Source organism: Sceloporus occidentalis, unplaced genomic scaffold (genome assembly GCF_023333645.1).
Source record: "Sceloporus occidentalis isolate IW3139 unplaced genomic scaffold, rSceOcc1.0.p SCAF_3, whole genome shotgun sequence".
NCBI classification, from domain to species: domain Eukaryota; kingdom Metazoa; phylum Chordata; class Lepidosauria; order Squamata; family Phrynosomatidae; genus Sceloporus; species Sceloporus occidentalis.
In genome coordinates, this window is record NW_028316983.1 from 67,394,022 (window position 1) to 67,413,887 (window position 19,866).

At 39.1% G+C, this 19,866-nt stretch overlaps 1 protein-coding gene across 2 annotated transcripts in view; it reads left to right on the forward strand.

Annotated features, from left to right (window-relative positions):
- Positions 1-19,866, forward strand: part of LOC149316118 (copine-5) — a 197,545-nt gene that overhangs the window by 59,896 nt on the left and 117,783 nt on the right. For both annotated transcript variants that reach the window (XM_089514838.1, XM_089514839.1), the window contains one exon: positions 16,765-16,868. In XM_089514838.1, the coding sequence (XP_089370964.1) occupies positions 16,765-16,868 (104 nt within the window). The remainder of the gene's footprint in view (positions 1-16,764; positions 16,869-19,866) is intronic.

Here is a 19,866-nt window from a genome sequence, read left to right on the forward strand (position 1 = left end):
GCTTCCCGGTTTTGTAAATCAGCCGGCTGAGGTCGGATTCTAGCCGGGATTTAGGCAGGTTTTAGGCAGGAAGTGGCATTGGTGGCAAAATGCATATGATAATATCCGACAGCATCCCAGAAGAGGATTCAAACCAGGCAAGGGAAACTGGATGATTTAGCTGAGTGCTAAACCCCTAAAAGTACAGTAGTATTTCATAGGTGGTGGTGGGGGGGGGGGCGGCTTTACCATTGATTCTGCTGTACATGGAAATTGGTAAAAGTAAATTATCTGAAAGCCAAGCAATAATTCCTTGTAAGATTAATGTGTATCTGGTATTGTATTTCCTTTAGACTAATTCCTCATGCTTCTTGATGGAACACAGTAAATTTATACTGATTTGAATCCTGTTATTTAGTCCCAACCAAAGTAGATATATTAACTCATTTGTTGAGTGGTAAGTTAATATGTAGGTAAACCCCATTGATTTCATGAGTTTACTGTAGTTTAGACTAATGATAGAATTCAGGCCACTATCTATTTAGGTCTCATTGTAACCTGTTTGATTACTTTGTCTTGATTTCCCCTGGATGTGTATCTGGTCTTCTTATGAATTTGTTCATGTGCAAAGTCTCATTAGTGAAAAAATATTTATTAATTTTAATAATGAAATTGAGGGTCCCTCCACTACATAAGAATTCAGTCACCCTGTGTCCAAATGCTTTGTGGCTTTGTATCCAAATGCTTTGTGGCTTTCTGTGTTATTGTGCAATGGGCATAGATTACCAAAATCAAGTGGTTATTAATATTACCACTCATCACAGATATCGGTCCCCAAAGCCCTGCTCCATATCTGAAGACAGCATTTGAGACTCCCCTTGGCCTCATTGATTTTCTCCAGTGCCATAAAGCTGATATTTGCAAAACCAGCATCCCACAGCTCCTCCCGCCTGCATCTCACTTCCCAGCAGAGGCAACAGAGCAGCATTAAAAGAACGTGGAAAAAACAGTAACCACCATGAGAGCATAAAGAGAATGAAGTGGGAAATTGGTCCTCCTCAGTACCTCAACAGAGGCTGTTAGCTTAATTACATCTCAGCCTATGAGCTTGGCTGTGGAATAACTCATCAACTGACAGACCAGCAGATTCCAGAACTTTAGAAAGGCCAGTTGCCCTGCAGCAAAAGTCTGCTTTAGTGACTGGGAGCTAGTTGTGGTGTCCAGGGAAACAGCTTCAGAGCTTAGAAAGTTGCTTTTAAAAAGTAATTAGTTACCATACTAGTTCCAAAACCTCCCCAAATAGCTAGTTACCATGGTAGCTACAACATCTAAAAATCAGTCTTTTACCATTTCTCAAAATAAAGTAACATGGAAACTCACTGAGTGACCTTAGGTGTGTCACACACTCAGTCTCAAAAAACTGCATGATAGCTTCACCGTAGGGTTGTGAGAAGGACTTTAAGACACAACAACAACAACAACGTGCTACAACCACTATCTTGTGGTACAAAACATGTTCTCCTTCCGTCCACCATGTCAGTGACTCATTTCTTGATATTATTGCTGTTGAATGAATGAATGAATGAAATATTTATTTATATCCTGCCTCTTCCGTTTTGGGGATCGAGGCAGGTAACAACATTATATAGTACATAAAGATCAAACATTAAAACCCACAAAAACCCTGCCTAACCCTTCCACACAAGTTTAAAATTACATAGTAGGGCACAGTTAAAATATATAACAACACATCACAATTATTGCACAATCTGCGATGAAAGAGGTGGTGGAAAAGGTTCAATTGGTTCTGGGCAATTTTCAGTTTGGGTAGACCTGACGGAAGAGAAGGGGTTTAGTCGCCATTCTGAAAACCTCCAGCGAGGATAATTGGCGAATTTCTTCCGACAGGTCATTCCAAATTTTGGGGGCGGCAGGCAAGAAAGATCTCCAGGAGGTCACTGCCAATCTGGTCTTTCTTATTTGTAGGAGGCTTTTCCTGGAGGACCAGAGTGTACAGGGAGGACTATATGGGAGGAGGTGTTCCTTCAAGTAGACTGGACCCAGGCCATGTAGGGCTTTATGTTGTCGTTATGCAGTTTGAAACGTTTTTCTTTTTGCAAGGATGTCCTTGTATAAAAACATTCTGTGCAACAACAACAATAAACAAATTGGCTATGATCCTGTTTATTAGTCCTGACAGCAGTAGAGCCATTGAATCATTTCTAGAATGGTGAGTCTACAAATAGGTAAATCCATTTGATTCAATGGCTCTGCCATAGTTGGGACTAATAAGAGGATTTAGACCACTGTTTTATGTAAACAAAAGCTGAGTATTTTGCATGAATAAATATTTCACCCTAAATTTCCTGAAATGTCAAAAAATCTCAGCAAAATTGAATGGAATGACTCAGTGTGGTGTGATACCTTTTTGTGTCGAAGAGTTTAGAACAGTGCTGAATATTGTAAATTGCCAAAATTGCAAGCACTCCTCTCTGCTGAACACCTACAACAGAGCACAAAGCAAAGCACAAACCAGCATTTGAACCATGTTAAATTCTTTCTTCACTATTTGTTGAGGCCACACAGTCTGTATCAACTGACCCATGCTATAGAGTCAAGCAATAAAATTTGAATCATACAGTGCACCCGCGTTATACGTGGGTGTGTTTTACACGGATTCCAGCATACGTTGGAAGCTGCGACGGAAGTGAGGGAGGTGCGCGCTGGAAAGAAACAATGGCGTGCGCCGCTGCCACACCTCCATGGACACGAGCCCCATTCATTTGAATGGGCTTGAGCATCCACATTTTTTCCTTTATGCGAGGGATCCGGAATGGATCCCCTGCGTAAGGGAAGGGTGGACTGTATAACTTCAGAACAGTAGTTGAGAAGTCCATGTCTGAATATCTCCCTTGCTCCTAGAAACCCTCCTTGTATGTAGAAATCAAATCAGACAGCCCCTAAGGGGTGGTGGGACGTCGCTCCTTTCCTTGCAACGGCAACCTCACACTGCGGCCCTGATCCAGCCTTTCAAGGGCGCAAGAAGGAGCCACAAAAAGGGCATCATAGGCGCATTGCCATGGCTATATGGTGCTCCTTTGGCACTGTGTCATATGGATGCAGTGCCAGAGGCGCGACATGATGCCGAGCACTGTGTGGAGCTGTGTGCAGTGTCAGGGTGCCCTGGGGAGGCAGAGTCAGGCCTGCATCATGACAGCATTACACCCCGAGTCTGCCCCCAAGCCCGCCTTTCAGGCCTGTGTGTACAGGGCTAAGTATGATTTCTATGGCAAAAGCGGGGGGAGCAATCTTTTTGGTTTGTATTTACTATAGACTTGTAGACTATATCATTGGTGTCACTTGGAGGTTGTGGCAGGTGTGGACCACACCAGGTGACACCCTAAGGGGGGGTGACACCACTGGTCCTCAGACATCTGCACTTTTGCAGAAATGGGCTGTGGCATTCTCCTGTATCTCTTTAAAATGCTGAAGAAATGGGGTGAATGGAGCGAGACTCAGTGGAAGGAGAAAGAAGAGGCCCCCGGTTTTTTTTAACAATTAGAATTTCAATTTTTAATTTTTCTTTTAAAATTTAAATTTAAACTTTTTTTTAAAAAAAATCACATTTCCCCATATTTTCACCTTAACCACATGAAACTATGTATATGGACTTTATCACATGGGGAAAATTGAGGGTATAAACAGTGATTATTCTGTAAAAATTGCATGATCATGATTAAGATTTTCACATGACATCGCGATTAAAGAGCCATTATCCCAGGAATAACCAGGCAATAAACAGCAACAAATCATTCATTGGGAAACCCCGTGAATGATTTGTTGCTGTATATTGCCTGGTTATTTCTTGGTTATTCCCAGGATAATTCTCTTTAATCGTGATGTGTGTGAAAATCTTAATCATGATCATGTGATTTTTCAAAGAATAATCACTGTTTAAGTCCACGATTTCCCCCAAATTTTCCCTGTCTGATAAAGTCCTACGTAAGCACATTTATTCTGTCTGTATGATATTGTAATATAAAGGTATAAATTTAATTTTGCAAGTTGTTTATGTCATAACTATTAGTATTACATTTAGTGATATATGGGAATTACGATTTATAAGCAAATTAGTACAAAAACATTACTAAGCATTCTGTATGGTGTGGTACTGAAGGAGATCAATGTATGGGGGAGGGAGAAGTAACATAAACCCTAGTGGAATATATACGGTAAGTAAAAAGATCACCTTAAAACAATTTCTTAAAATGTAAGACAATCTTTTAACCTGATCTTACTATGATCCTGCTGCTAGACAAATGTTATTAATTTCAATATGAAATACTAAAAAAAGATTATTAATAAGTTGTTGTTCAAAATACTCGATGTTAAAAAATGTTACACACCTTATTTCAGTACTCTTAATACTAACCCTTTGAGGCCTGTAATATTTTGTTTGTGTTTGCAGACAGCAGAAATTTGAGTATTATTTGAATATTATTATCTCTGTATTTTCAAGATGAGCAAAAATTAATAGTGGTGGCAGAGAAAATGAGAGAGATTGAGAGAGGTGACAGGCTCCTCCCACACCGAAAAAAATAACAATACATCTTTGAACTGAGTACTAGAAAGCTATGTAATTCCACTGAACCTTAAATTAAAAAACAACTCAGAGTGAGTAGAGCATAGACAACTGAATATATCCCTGATCACAGAATTAAAAGCTGTTATTCCCTCTGTCCTCATCACTGTTATGTTTAGCACCAGTGAATCCATGTTTATTTATTCAAAATATTTACACTTTGTTGACTGAAGAAAGAGCTAAACACAATATATAATTAAAACTAATTTCCATAGAGTTGGTGTGCTTGCCATGGAGAGATGCTGAACTTCATTAACTGAGTCACTCTCCATATGCATCTGCTATGTTAACAGGAAAACACAGAGCTTAAAATAATAAAATGGAATGATTCTGGCAGTTCCCCCAAAGGAGCCTCTTGTCACAGGCTGAGCATCTGCTGTTTTTGGAAAGGCAAAGACTAAAAGGTGTTATCAAATCAGAGCTCCATCCCATTCAAGGATGGTTCCATAGTTCAAGATCTTCACTAGTGCCCAAGCTATTTGAAAAGGAGGTCTGCAAAGCATTGAAAGTTACTTTTTGGACCACAGCTCCCAATGTTCCTGAGCCAGCATGGTTCTGGATGTGTCACTGGGAGATTCTCATAGTTCAAACAAGTATTATTATTAATGTTTATTTATATAGCACCATAAATTTGCATGGCACTTTACAGGCATAGTCAAAACATCATATAACCTGCCAATGGCATATAATGTAAAAGTCATAAAATATAAACTATACAAAATTAAGCAAGTTATACAGTTAAAATACAAACTGTAAAAACAACTAATACATATAATCAAATATAAAATTATAAAACAATATTAAAATACAGTTCCAAATGCTTTAGAGAATAAGAAAGTCTTTAATTCAGATTTAAAACTAGCAAGAGAAGAGATAGTTGGCAGATGTTCAGGGAGGCAGTTCCAGGAGTATGGTGCAGCAAGTGAAAAAGAATGAAGCCGAGCCAAGGAAGAAGAAACCTTTGGCTGGATAAGAAGCCCTGAGCTCCTGGACTGCAAATCTCGAACAGGATAGTGAGATGAAATAAGGACTGACAGATGAGGGGAACTGGGTTGTGTAAAGCTTTAAATATTAAGAGAAGAAGCTGTACTGAATCCTAAAAGGAATGGGTAGCCAGTGAAGAGATACCAGAAGTGGGGTGACATGATCAAAGCAACAAGCTAAGAAGATAATCTTAGCAGCAGAATGTTGAATGGAAATCAGAGGAATAAGGTGGGGCAATGGGAACCCTGTCAAAAGGAGATTGTGGCAGTCAAAGTGGAAGATAACTAGGGCATGAACTAAGGTCTTAGCAGAAGAAGCCTATAGAAAAGGTCTAATTTTAGCAATATTATAAAGAAAAAATTGGTATGACCTGGCTACAGCCTGAATCTGAGGAGCATAGGACCAAGAAGAATAAAAAATAAAGTCAAGGCCACATGCTTCCTTCACAGGATGAATGGGAACATTATTGACTGTGATAGAAAATGTATATTGTAAATTAGGTTTTGAAGAAAAGATGAGTAGTTCTGTTTTATCCATGTTAAGTTTTAGATGTTGATGAAGCATCCATGATGCTGAGAGACATGGTGCAATACATTGTTCAATATCCAAAGCAAGTTCTGGAGTAGAAAAATATAACTGCGTATCATCGCATAAAGATGATATTGAAAACCATATGAACTGATAAGATTACCAAGAGATAAAGTGTATAAAGAAAAAAACAATGGGCCCAAACCGGAGCCCTGTGGAACTCCAACTGACAGAGGAAAAGGAGATGCAAGCTATAGCAAAAGAGATTCCACCTCAACATTAGGAAGAACTTCCTGACAGTAAGGGCTGTCCAACAGTGGAACACATTCCCTCGGAGTGTAGTGGAATCTCCCTCCTTGGACGTCTTTAAGCAGAGGCTGGATGGCCATCTGTCGGGGATGCTTTGATTTGGATTTCCTGCATGGCAGGGGGTTGGACTGGATGGCTCTTGCGGTCTCTTCCAACTCTATTATTCTATGATTCTATGATTCTAAGATACCTGACATCTGGGTACCACAGCAAATGACCAATTGGAAAGACATGACCTGAACCAACTAAGGACTAAATCAGTAAATCCTAGGTTCTGAAGTAAATCTAACAAATGGCTGTGTTGAAAGCTGCAGAGAGATAAAGGAGAATGAGAACTGAGTATGAGCCTTTTGACTTGGTCTGAAGCAGATCATCTGTAATTTCTGTGACAGCTGTCACCCTTTTGTGAGTGCAGAGGGCAAAATCCAGATCGAAAAGGATCCATGTTGAGATTATTAGAGAGAAACTCAAGATAGTGTATGTGAACAGCATGTTCCAAGACTTTCGAAAAGAAAGGGAACAGTGAGACAAGACAATAGTTAGAAAGAGAAAATGGATCGAGTGAGGACTTCTTGAGAATTGGAGAGACAGTAGCATGTTTAAACTCAGAAGGAAATAAAACAGTAGAAAAAAGAGAGATTAATAATATGGAGAAGAGAAGGTAGTATAGCAGGAGCAGCAGTGATTTGGAAACAAGAAGGAACTGGATTGAGAACAGGTTGAAAGATCTGAGGACATCAACAACATAGTTCATCTAACAGGACAGGAGAAAAAATAGAGAAAGCAGACGATACAGATATCTGATATTGTGAGCCACTTTGGGTCCCTGGGAGAAAGGTGGCATAGAAATAAAATAAATAAAATAAAATATGTGGGTACTAAGGAGGGGTCAGGAACTTCAAGATAAGGGAGTTTTCAGATGGTTTCAATGTTAGTATTAAAGTGGATTGCAAAATCATTGGCAGAAAATGATGGCAGTGGCTACAGCAGCAGGTGTCCACAACTCTTCGGTCCTCCAGACAGACACCTCATGGGTGTTTTGGGGACCCCCCTTCGAGTTGCCAGGTTATTCTTGCCTTACACAAGAATATGGACGGGTAATTTGTGACCCTGTTCCCCCAAGTACTGTTGCTGTGAAGGCTGGGTTAGAGAGCTCTTCTAACCCCTGACCTTCTCCATTGCCTCCCGCGTCAGAGAGCAGGAACGGAGACACCAAATAAAAGGAGGACACCAGGGTGAGCTTCAGTAGAAGGAGCTGAACATATTTGACAAAGGGGCAAAACTATCAAGAGTTCAAGACAAAGTTGAATTAAATAAATAAACAGCTGAATCCACAGTAACAACAGGATTTATGGAAGATAATGAAGAGTCCAATGCTTGTGAAAAGGGCTCAGGTTTAACAGAATGAAGATCTTGAAATGAGCAAACAACAGAATGGCAAAGAGGTGGACTATGACTAAGTGCAAATGATCAGATAACAGATATTCAGTGGCTGCAAAATCAGAAATAACACACTTCTTAGTAAGAACTAAATCAAGACAATGACCAAAGGAGTGTGTAGGTGAATCAGAGCAAAGCTCAAGTCCAAACAAAGACAACAAAGAGTAAAAACATGAAATAGCGGGATCCTTAGAATCATCCATATGGATGTTGAAGTCCCCCAAAATAAGAACGGGGATAGAATCTGAAAGGAAGAGAGTCAGCCAAGAATCGAAATCAGATATAAAAGTTGAAAATGGGCCAGGTGGATGGTAAATGACTGCAAACCACAGATGTAGAAGCAGAAAGAGTCTAACAGCATGGACGTCAAAGGAAGAAAAACAATGTGTTTGTGGAAAAGACAAAAGCTGAAACTGACATGAACTAGATAATAGAATACCTACCCCTCCCCTTCTACCATTTTGGTGACTTGTATGGGTAAAAGAAAGACCTCCAAGGGCAGCTGAGGTCACAGTATCATGGGCTAGGAGCAAGGTTTCAGTAAGAGTAAGATGAAGGGATCTGGAACAAAATAAATCATGAACTGCCGCAGCTTTAGGAGCAACTGAACAACAGTTCCATAAGGAGCAAGGGGAGGGGAGCTGGGAAGGAGGAAGACAGCAAATAGGTATAAGATTAGGGGAAATGTCAGGAACCATAACAGGAAAGAAAATAGAGAAAAAAGAATTATTAAAGGAAGTATAGGCAGAGAAAAAGACAAAGAAATTATAAAAAACAAACAATGCTGACATTCCTAGTATTAAATGCTAGAATTCTTAGATCACTAACTGAAGTAATTTTTCCAAGATTTGATCAACATCAAGGGACTTACATGGAGACTAAGGCTTTCAACCAGCAATCACACCAGTGGGATACTGGAAGTAGAACATAGAACATTGGGATCAAATCCCCAGGCTACTCTGGTGTTTCTTGGTGGCTTTGGGGTCCAGTGAGTTTTCTTTATACTAATCTACCTTGGAGAATTGCCTTAAATATAAATTGAAGTAACACCTTTTCCCTTGAGTAAGAGTAGGACAGTAACCTGATAAAATTTTGAGCCTGGGCATTTTGAGCAATGTCTCATGCAGAAATATGAAAAACCTTGAAGCCTTGATCTCCTTTAAAGCCACTTCTGCAAGATTTTCATACAGTGTCATAATCCTCATTTGCACCTCTTGACACTATGAACACTTTTATTGTACTCTGTGTCCTCACACTGTAACAGCTGCACGCCTGGTGGGAAAGATACTCAATTCACATTGTTTCTTGCATACTAGTGTTTGAAAGTAAGGAGGGGGAGGAAAAGGTCACCTTTTCCTCTCGCAACTAACTGGCAGCATGACACTTACCATAGCATACAAAGGGCTCATTCACACTTAGGGATAAATCAGTTTCTGAACTGGATCATTTTGAATAGATGATCTGAAACTGAAGCAATGTTCACACTATGTTTGCACCCTCAAATCTGTCAGTGTTCCCATCAAAGTTCACATTTGAATGGTGATGGAAGCCGACACCCAGAAAGGAGGGCCAATGGGCAGAGGGTGGGCAGAGGGCTGGAACTTACACACCCCAAAGATCTTGGCAAGCCACCCCCTTTTCCTCCTCAGCTCACGCTGGTTCCATGGGGCTTCTGGTGTTTTTAAATTTCTCACGCTATCAAAATGGTCCCTTTAAATCTCCATGCAGCTGTTTTCCACTTCTGCCAGTGAATTGGTTCTTTTTTTTTTCTCAGTGGGAGAGAGGTTTGGGAAGTTGGAGAGAGGAGTCCTTGAGGGGGGCATAAAGTGGAATGTGTTTTTTAAAAAAAAAAACTTTGGCAGATCCTGCACTTGTGCACAGGTTTTCAGGACCGTGGCTTCATGGATGAGGGGACTCATGGGCACAGTGGGGGTAAAACTGGCCTGGCTTCCATAAATTTGTGGGATCCATGCATGCCATGGGGGAATATTACACCCATGAATCTTTGGATTCCAGGGCAGTTTGTCCCCCACTAAGTCCATGAGTTCCCCTCACCCATCTCCTCACCCATCTTGAGAACCTGCGCACAAGTGCAGGATCTGCCAAAGTTTTTTTAAAAAGCAACACATGCCACACTATGCCCGCCAAAGCCCCCCCCTCCCCGACTTCCCCAACCTTTGTTCCACTGGGAAAAAGGGAAGTAATTCACTGGCAGAAGTGGAAAATACCTGCAGGCTGATTTAAAGGGACCACTTTAACAGCACGGAAAATTTAAAATCAGAGAGATCCACAGAACTGCCGTCAGCACTGAAAGGGGGGAGGAAAGGGGGAGGTTTTTCAAGACCCTTGGAGTGGGCCAGTTCCAGCCCTCTGCCCACCTTCTGACCATTGGCCCTCCCTCCCAGTGCCCAAATGTGATCACCAGCTCGTTCACATTTGGGACAACCTGCGTCTATTGAAAAGACACACTAAATAAACCTTTTCAAAATGATGTAGGTCAAGAGGGCTTGTGCCAGTTTGCCCCGATTCACCCCAGATACTTTGAGTGGGAACAAGGCACTTTTAATCCACTTTGCAAACCGGGTTAAATCATAGTGTGAATGAGCCTAAATAATGACACAGTAACACAGAGAGACTACAACTGTTCACAGTCACAGCATACCTTGTAAGCATTTTCTTTGCAGAATCTAATGCTTACCTTTGCTTCTGATCCCCCCACCCTTCCCTTTCTGCCTTTGTTGTTCAAACGACCAAATGTTCAGGCATCTGGTCAGCACACTGTCTGCAAATGAGCTAGAATGGAGGACAGAATATGCTGAGTAGAATGCCCACACATGCAATGCATGTTATTCCATGGGCTATAGAAAGAGGGAAGGGCTCTGCTCAGTACATTTTTTTGCTACCTTTCTTAAATGTGAAATAGCTCCTTTTCTTGAATATGGGCTCCAAGATCAGTCCTGAAGTGAAGATCGCAGGTTTGTTAGCTGTAGCACATGTAAGCAGAACTTGGAAAATTTACTTTTTAGGACTACAGTTCCCAGAATCCTGATGTTGGCTGGATGATTCTTGGAGCTATTATAAAAAAAGTAATGCTCCCTTAATTCTGCAGGTAAGGAATGTTGTAGGATTCAGGAGGAATGTTAGTCTGCTTGTTTTAAATGTTGGAAGTTGAATGTAGTGGATTATCATGTCCCTTAAGTTGCAGGGCATCTGCTGCTCACAAATAGGGAAATCCAGTTTGTTAGAGTTTCATCTGCAAACTATCACATCTGAAGAACAACCCACTGTTCTCCCCCCCCCCCCAAAAAAATCCCCAACTTCCTCTTGGTGGTGCTACTATTGCTGGGAGTGCTTGAAACAGTTGTGTGACAGTCATAGGTTTCTTTTGAATTGTGGCATGAGAATGATATACCTAAGCACTGCACTCAGGCAGTATTAAGATTTTAATGACTGAGAGTCATGTAACTATGTTCTTTAAAAAGTGAACATTTCCCCACTTTTTCAACTTAAGATCTGAGTAGTCCTTTTTTAAAAAAAAGAAAAGAAAAAGAATAAAATGCATTCAAGGTGAAAGCAGCAAGGCAAGTGTGTTGGGCTTAACTGCAGAGTCATTGGTTGTATACTGTATTAAGGAAGTACAGTTTGTGATGCAGAGGCCTCATTTGGCTCCCAAAGGCTTTAGGGACAGCCCCAAGGGGTCTGACTCTGCTGATGATCCTTGGGGCTCCTAAAGGCAAGGATTTCTCTTCCTTCTCTCACCCAAGAAGGAGAATACCTGGGAAGTGTGTGCCTAGATGGGTGGGAATTGCAAGACTGCTGACACCCTCACTCCCAACCAGCATCACATGTGGCTCTCAGCACTAAAAAAGTTGTACACTTCAGCTATAAATTCCTGATGGTCAGGATTCTCCTAAAGCTTTGCTCATTCATATCTCCCACTCCCTTTATTTCGTCTGCATTTTCTTTGCTGGGTGCCTTCTTCACCAACAATTCAGACTGATATCCTCATTATGTAGCCAAAGAGAGAAACATTTTCATGCTCTCTACCTCTGGTCTTTGATTCTCCTGGAAGAACTGATTCTGCCCAAGTGTTTATGAATGTGAAATGCCCAGTCCCTACTTTTACACGTGCTCAGCAAATAGCTACTCAGCAATCAACTCTTCTCAGCTTTTGAAATGAGTTCCAAGTATGGGTTGTTTGCAGGCAATTCAGTAGACACTCAGAGATGACATGTTCCTTTTTGTTTATACCATCTCATTCCCTGTCCCCTTCCCCATCTCTTAAGAAAGCCTAACGCCCTCCTTCTCCTCACTGGATTTATTACTGCTAAATATGATTTACTTTTAGCCTAGATTCTCTTCTCCATGGAAACTCTGGGAATATCTTTTCTCCTCCTGCCTCCGCTACCAAATGCACAACCCATTGATTGCCATGTTGACCACTAAGAGTCTCTCTCTTTATCATACACACACACCAAGAGAGATGGAGAGAATTGTGTCATAGGATTAATTTAGCCCCTAAACTGGTGGCAGAAACGAAGGCACTGGAAGTCCACCCAGCAATTCTGTAACCCCCTGAGGATTGATGACATATAATTAACATCTGTTTAAATGATGCACCTACAGAATTAATCACACAGCCTTTATGAATTCTCCCTAGGCTTGCTTTGTGTCAAGGCAGATGTCCTCTGCCACTGCTCTTATGCAACAAGAAATTGGCAGTTTTAAATACAAGAGGTTCCTGTCTTTGCACTGAATCTTTCCTCTCCCATTGTCCTGTTTGCAGTATTACACTTCACCCTTCCTCACTTTTAATACTTTATTTTTCTATCTCCATCACTGTGTCTGGAAAGGTTAAATCATTCCAACAAACTCCACCTGTGTCTTTTGGTGGGTTCATAATAAAGCATAAGCAGATGTGCTGATCTTTGTGTGCATGGAGGGGGGAATATAGAATCTACAGTTGGACAATATCTTTATCAGGACTAACAAAAATGACACAGAAATAGCTGTAAGAATTCAGGTACTCCAGAACTCTTCATCAGCATAGGTGACCTGAAAAGTAAGGTATAGAGAAAGGGACCAAAAAGTTCAAAACTTAGGTCAAATATTGTGATGTATAAGTTAGACCCAAGTAGCATTTTGGTCCAGGATTTATTAAAGTGTTGAAATCTTTATATAGTGGCTCCCAAGCAACTATTATAGTCAATAAATTAATCTCAAATTCCTTTCCTATACAAAGAGGGGAAAAACAAGGCTGTCCCCTCTCCCCACTTCTTTTTACCATAATTATTGAACCTCTAGCTAATTTAATTCGATGTAACCCTCATATATAAGATCCAAAGATCTGAGGTCAAATTCATAAATTAAATTTATTTGCAGATGATATATTATTCTTTTTAGAATATCCTCATAAATCTTTTATGGAATTAAACGTTATTTTAGATTCTTTTGGCCATTTTGCGGGTCTGCAAATTAATTATACAAAATCTAAACTTTTATGTTTTAATATTCCTTCTGATCAGCAGAACATACTGCAAAAGTTAACAAACCTACAATTATACCCACCGGGCTTTATATATCTGGGTGTATATTTGACCAAAGATATTAACCAACTTATTCCACGTAATTATAAAAATGTTAATAGTTGAATTATTGCAAAATTAAAAGGATGGAAACATCAATTCCCCTCGATTTTAGGGAAAATTGCCCTTGTGAAAATGTTTATTGTTCCACACCTTTTTTTTTTCTATTCCAAACAATACCTATGTCTCTTTCGACCTTGAGAATTAAAAAGTGGCAAAGATTGATTAATTCATATATTTTTGATAATAAAAAACCTTGTTTCTCTCAATCTATCACATTCCTCCCCTCAAAAATGGGGGAGGGGGTTAGCCATACCAGATCTTCAATTATATTTCACAGCTTTTCAATTGTCTCAGGCGATCCCTTTAATGAAAAAAAGTAGTAATATCTCATGGGTAAAAATGGAACTTAATATAGATTTACACACTTTCCACAGTATTTTTTTTTAAAAAAAGTTCCAGGAAAGGAGATTAAAGGGTTAAACAACCCTTGGTTTAAAACTATCATTGAGATCTGGCAAAAATGGAAAGATATTCTGTCTCCAGATTTGTCACCTAATTGTCCGTTTTTACATCATCCAAATTTTTTTCATGAGGATAAATTTTGGCAATATAAAGGTTGGGCAGAAAAAGGAATTTATCAAATTAAAGACCTCTTTAAGAATAATAAACTCAAATCAATTGAAGATTTAGCATCAACTCTAAACCCATTACCGATCTCGAGGTTTCAGTTTAAGCAAATAAAAACCTTTTCCTCTAGCTTACTTAAGAAAGGGGAAAGATTAAGATCTATGACTCCCTTTGAAATTTTATGCAATGATCCTGTTGGAAATAGTAAATGTTCAGTCTCCCAAATATATCATTTCATCTTGTTGAATTCATATCATGATACCATATGTATCAAAACATTGTGGAAAGTGAACTAAATATATCAATTCCAGAATCAGACTAGTATGCTATTTGGTCATCTTCTGTGTTGAAGTCAAGATCAGCTTTAACCAGAGAGAACTTTCTAAAGCTAGTATGTAAATGGTATCTGACCCCTGTTAGGAAATCACAGATGATAAAATCTACATCACCTCTGTGTTGGAGAGGTTGTCCAGTCTTAGGGACTTATATCCATATGTGGTCACACTGTTCCAAAATTACCCACTTCTGGCACAATGTGATCAACCAAATTGCTTCAGTTACAAAACAAAAAAATATTTTTTTGCCCAGCTCTTTTGTTATTTTCGATATACACAAAAGGTAATAAATCTTTAAAAAACAGAAAGTTGATATCTTTTTTGCTGGCAGAATCTTGTCTAGAAGCGACTGACAATTGGCAAACAGGTCTTGTATCCCTGGATAGCTGGTGGAAAAGAGTTTGGGATGGAGTTTGGCTTATGGAGAAATTAACATATAACATGAAATATAAATCAAAACAACAAAACCAAAGACCTGTTCAGGAAAAATTGTCTCCTTTTATAGATTATATTAATACAAATTTTACATCCATTTTTCCTCCATCTAGCCACTGTTCTTTATGGTCAGATTTATTTTCAAATGAATTGAATTGTGCAAAAGTTTTTTAATGACATGAAACTTTTTTATACCATTGTCTTATGATTGCAAGATTTTGTATGATATATTTTGAATAATTTTTTAATTAAAAAAAGATGCACTATAGAATTATATCAGTTTCATGCCACTAGTACTCAGGATACTTTGGGAACTGCAGTACAAGGGAGTACACTAGAAGGTAATTTTAAATACAGTATGAAACTACAAGTCCCAGAATTCGTTATGATAGAACCATGCAGTAACTGTGTAGTACAGGTACAGCTTTATTAATCTCAGAATGGAGATTACAGACTAAATGAATGAGTCACTAGAAAGGTGCTACAGATAACAGATTACACCTAGCATTTTTAGCCAAAATAGCAATGGCTGATCATATTTCTCAAAAGAGAACTGCCAGCTTTCTCTCATTACAGATAAAGGTTCCTGGGTAAGCAGAGAAGGGAAATATAATGTTTATACAAGCAAAGCTAGAGATTAATTTTAGGTAGCATTAAGGTTAAAAAGTTAATTAAAGCATAAATTTTGAACTGTTACTTAGTGGCTAGAAGGAATGCACAGTCCCTTTTTCAGGTGGTAGGGAATCTGATTATACATTCCATTCTTAATAGCAAAATAATAGCATTCTCCAAAGCATTTAACACTGGTGTCTGATGCCTAAAATGCCAATGGTGAAGTAAATCTGCTTTTTGAAAGACTGAGAACCTTTTGTAAAATTCTCAAGAGAGTTTGGAAAAAAGATAACTTGCAGGCTTTGAAAACTAGATAAATTCATGTAGTAAGTTGGTAGGATAGTAAATTAATGCATTATGGAGGAAATTTAGGTTAAATATGCACTTACACTTTTAACAAGAAAGCAGGGAGTCTTCTTTTAGCTTTGGGGTTATTTAATGTTGTTTGTATATTGTGGAATGTGTATATATTCTATAATATTTGTCTTTGTTTGATACATTTCTTAAGTTTAAGGAGCCCCAGTGACACAGTGGTTAAATGCCTGTACTGCAGCCACTCACTCACAAACCCTGAGGTTGCAGGTTGCGAGCTCAAACTTGACTCAGCCTGGCATCCTTTCAAGGTCACTAAAATGAATGCCCAGCTTGTTGGGGGCAATTAGCTTACACATTGTAAACTTCCTAGGGAGTGTTTAAGTGCACTGATAAGTGGTATAGAAATGTACTTGCTATTGCTATATTCTGGGTATTGTTTGCTGTGTATTAATTATACATGTTGGTTATTGTTTTGTATAATTCAGCAAAATAAAAATGTATATGCTCGAGGAGCTATCCAAGATGCTTGAACCTATTTTAGGGGACAGGGTTCATTTCCAAAGGTAGCTCCTTTGAAGTTCAGATGAAAGCCTGAAGCAGAATCACCATCCCACTGATGTGTAAACTACCCCCCCCCCCCCCATGAAGGCATATAAAACAAAGACAGCTGGCTGTGAATTAGAGCCAGTCTCCATGGTCAGCCATTGGGTTTTCATTCCATAGTATGTATAAACACTATTTTCCTTTGATCCTTCATGATGCTTATTGTGATGAATGAGGAATTTGTTTCAGTTTATTTTTGATAAGAATTTCTCAAATTCCTTCATGCTCAGGATTGGAAAGAACTTTTGGTTTTAAGAAAATTGAATGTGGGACAAAGCAAAAATGATGGATTTTTCCATCCCTAGCTCTTTGCTACAATCCTGCTGGACTGCTGCCGCATCTCATTTTCTGTTCCCTCCCTTTTTAGTTTGGCAGGACCGAAGTAATCGACAACACCTTGAATCCGGATTTTGTGCGGAAGTTCATCCTTGATTACTTTTTTGAAGAGAAGCAGAATTTGCGTCTTGATCTGTGAGTGACAGCTTGACTCTGGGCATTCTAGAGACTTGAGTGTGGATGAGGAGGTGATGTGAAAAGAATCTAGATGCTTACATACAGCAAATCTGATTTGGGGACCATAATGCTGTTCCGCAGGGATGGTCTGGTGGAGAGCAAGCATATGCTTTGCTCTAACTGGGATCTGTAAAAGGAAAAGGGAGCCCCAACCACATTGAAATTCAGCAGAGATTTTTTCATTCAGAGCTCCAAGGGCAGCAATGATTCCAATTAATCTTAGCATTATAGTCTTATCAAGAGAGTGTTTATCAGTTCTCTTTTTCAATTCATGTACTGTTCTGTGCCGAAATTGGTGGTTGCAAAGTCACTCCTCACTTAGCAAACTGCTTTTTCACTAGACCGCATATAAAGAGTTTTGACATTGGAAATTCCTTGATGAGCAAGTGCAAAGCAGAACGGGTGGGGGGTGGGTAGGGGGGATTCCATCCCTAAATTTTCCTTTGTAAATTTGGCAACAAATTTTACTTCAGGTGTTGCCATAAGTTAGAGTGTTAGCATATATATCCAAATATTGGCAGCCTTGTTTGAAAGAGGCTGTCCAGGGTTTCAGACCCTCTAGGCCTAACTGGAGATTTAAACTGGACCATCTGTAGGCAAGTCCCATACCATTCATTCATTGCTCTCTGAATGCAGAGATATTCTCGAAATATTTTGCTGCCTCTCTTTGGCACCTCATTGTATTTAATTTCAGTTTAGTGATGATATCTGACAATTCTTGATAGTTGCCAAGTGATGAAATGTGTTACTTGAGGGCCTGAATGGACAGGCCAAAATAAAGCTGCTTTGGGTCACTTTGGAGGTATGCTGTTTAAGCATACTTAGGACTGGAGTGTGGCTTTGATGTGGCTTCTGGCTTCTTAGGACGCATGCAGCATTTAAACAGCATACCTCCAAAGTGACCCGAAACAGCTTTATTTTAGCCTGTCTGTTCAGGCCCTTGAGTCTCCCTTAGCTGGAATTCCAAATACTCCAAAAACCAAAACTTTTTTCATGGGTGGTCAAGAAGGTGACATCTTTGTTTTTTGATGGTTCAAGGTGTACAAACTTTGTTTCATACCCAAAATTATTTAAAATATTGTATAAAATTGCCTTCAGGTTAAAGAGATATGTGAACCATAAATCAATTTTGTATTAAGATGTGGGTCCCACCTCTAAGATATATCACTATGCAGATATAGTCAAATCCCCCCCCCCCCACAATAAAGAATAATAAAATAAAATAAATCAAAAATTCAAAACGCTTCTGGTCCCAAACATTTTGGATAAGGGAGGCTCAACCTGTATCAGTAATAAACAGTGCTAGGAAGCCTTTGATATTTATACACAATGCCATTTATGTACAATGGTACAGTGTAGTGGTTTCCAATTTCTTTTCCTTTTAAGAATATAGTTGCTGTATCAATATCTGTTGAAGCAAAGCCTATGTCTTACAAAGGATTGAAGCACATTCTAGTTCAAGGGTGTGTGCACAATTAATACAAGGCAAAGCTGGGTCAGTGTGATGTAGTGGTTTGAGTTTTGCATTAGACATTCTGGAGCCCAAGGTCTGAATCCCTGCTCAGCCATTGAAACTCACTAGGTGAGTCATAGTCTCTTGGCTTCAAAGGAAAGCAATGGCACTCTCCTGATCAAATCTTACCAAGAAACCCTACTGTGATATGGTTACTTTAGAGATGTCATAAGTTGAAAATGACTTGAAGGCACACAACAACAACAACCAAGCTAGGTCTCCCCATCATCCAAAAGCTCAGATTTTTGTCCTATGAAAAACACCCAACATTCCCCTCTGATTGCTGTTCTTCCCATTGAGGAATGCTTGATAAGCTTTCAAAAAACTGAGGGTTACCAGAGGATAGTTTGAAAACCACTGGCATGTCATATTATTTCAAGTTAAATAGTGAGTTTTTCTAGATTGGTCAAAAGAACTATGGGTTCATATGAGACAGCTTCTAAAATTGTGCCAGTTGTTGCCTCCACATTCACTCGTTCCATTCTTTTGGGGGAATGTTAGTAGTGAGTTCCTTGATTTGCACTAAGATTCTTCTGAAAGTTCTTTTTTAAAAAACCAGAAAAGCAAATCAAAAACAAAGAGATAGTTTCATGAAGTGGCCCTATGGGCCTGTTCATTGATGCACTATTATGTTGGGGGTGGGGGGGGGATAAAATGTCACAGCTGTTGCTGGGAATTGTCAGCTATAGTCTGGGACAAAAGCAAAGTCTTCTGGATATTTCCAAAAACCCTGACAACTACAGCAACAAATACCCATGAGTATATTATCTATAAGATATGATATACAGTCGGCCAATCTTATACACGGATTTTTTTATACACGGATTCAAGCATCCACGGTTTGAAAATGTTGAAAAAAGTATAAATTTCAAATATCAAACCTTGATTTTCTATTTTTTATAAGGGACACCATTTTGCTATGTCATTATATTTAATGGGACTTGAGCATCCACAGATTTTGTTATCACAGGAGATCTTGGAACCAAACCCCAGAATATAACAAGGGTCCACTCTATTAATATATGATGCTATGATAAGAAATTAGTATATTATAAACCACACAAAATGGCATAAAGTATTTTTGTTGTTATGTGCCTCCAAGTCATTTCTGACTTATGACAACCCTAAGATGACCTTATCATGGGGTTTTCTTGGCAAGATATGTTCAGAGGAGGTTTGCTATTGTCTTTCCCTGAGGCTGAGAGCATTTGACTTGCCCAAAGTCACCCAGTATAATTATTTATACATTTAATAAATTATTTAAATGAAACATCAATTATTTAGAGTCTATAGTATTTGATTGCTAAATTTAATAGTATATAGCTATTGACCTCTCTCTCTGAAAACTGTTGGAGTCAAACCAATTAAGGAATGCCAACAATTCTTTGTTTTTATATTGATTTGAGCCACATTTAATCCTGTGCTGGGAGAAAAGTGGGATAT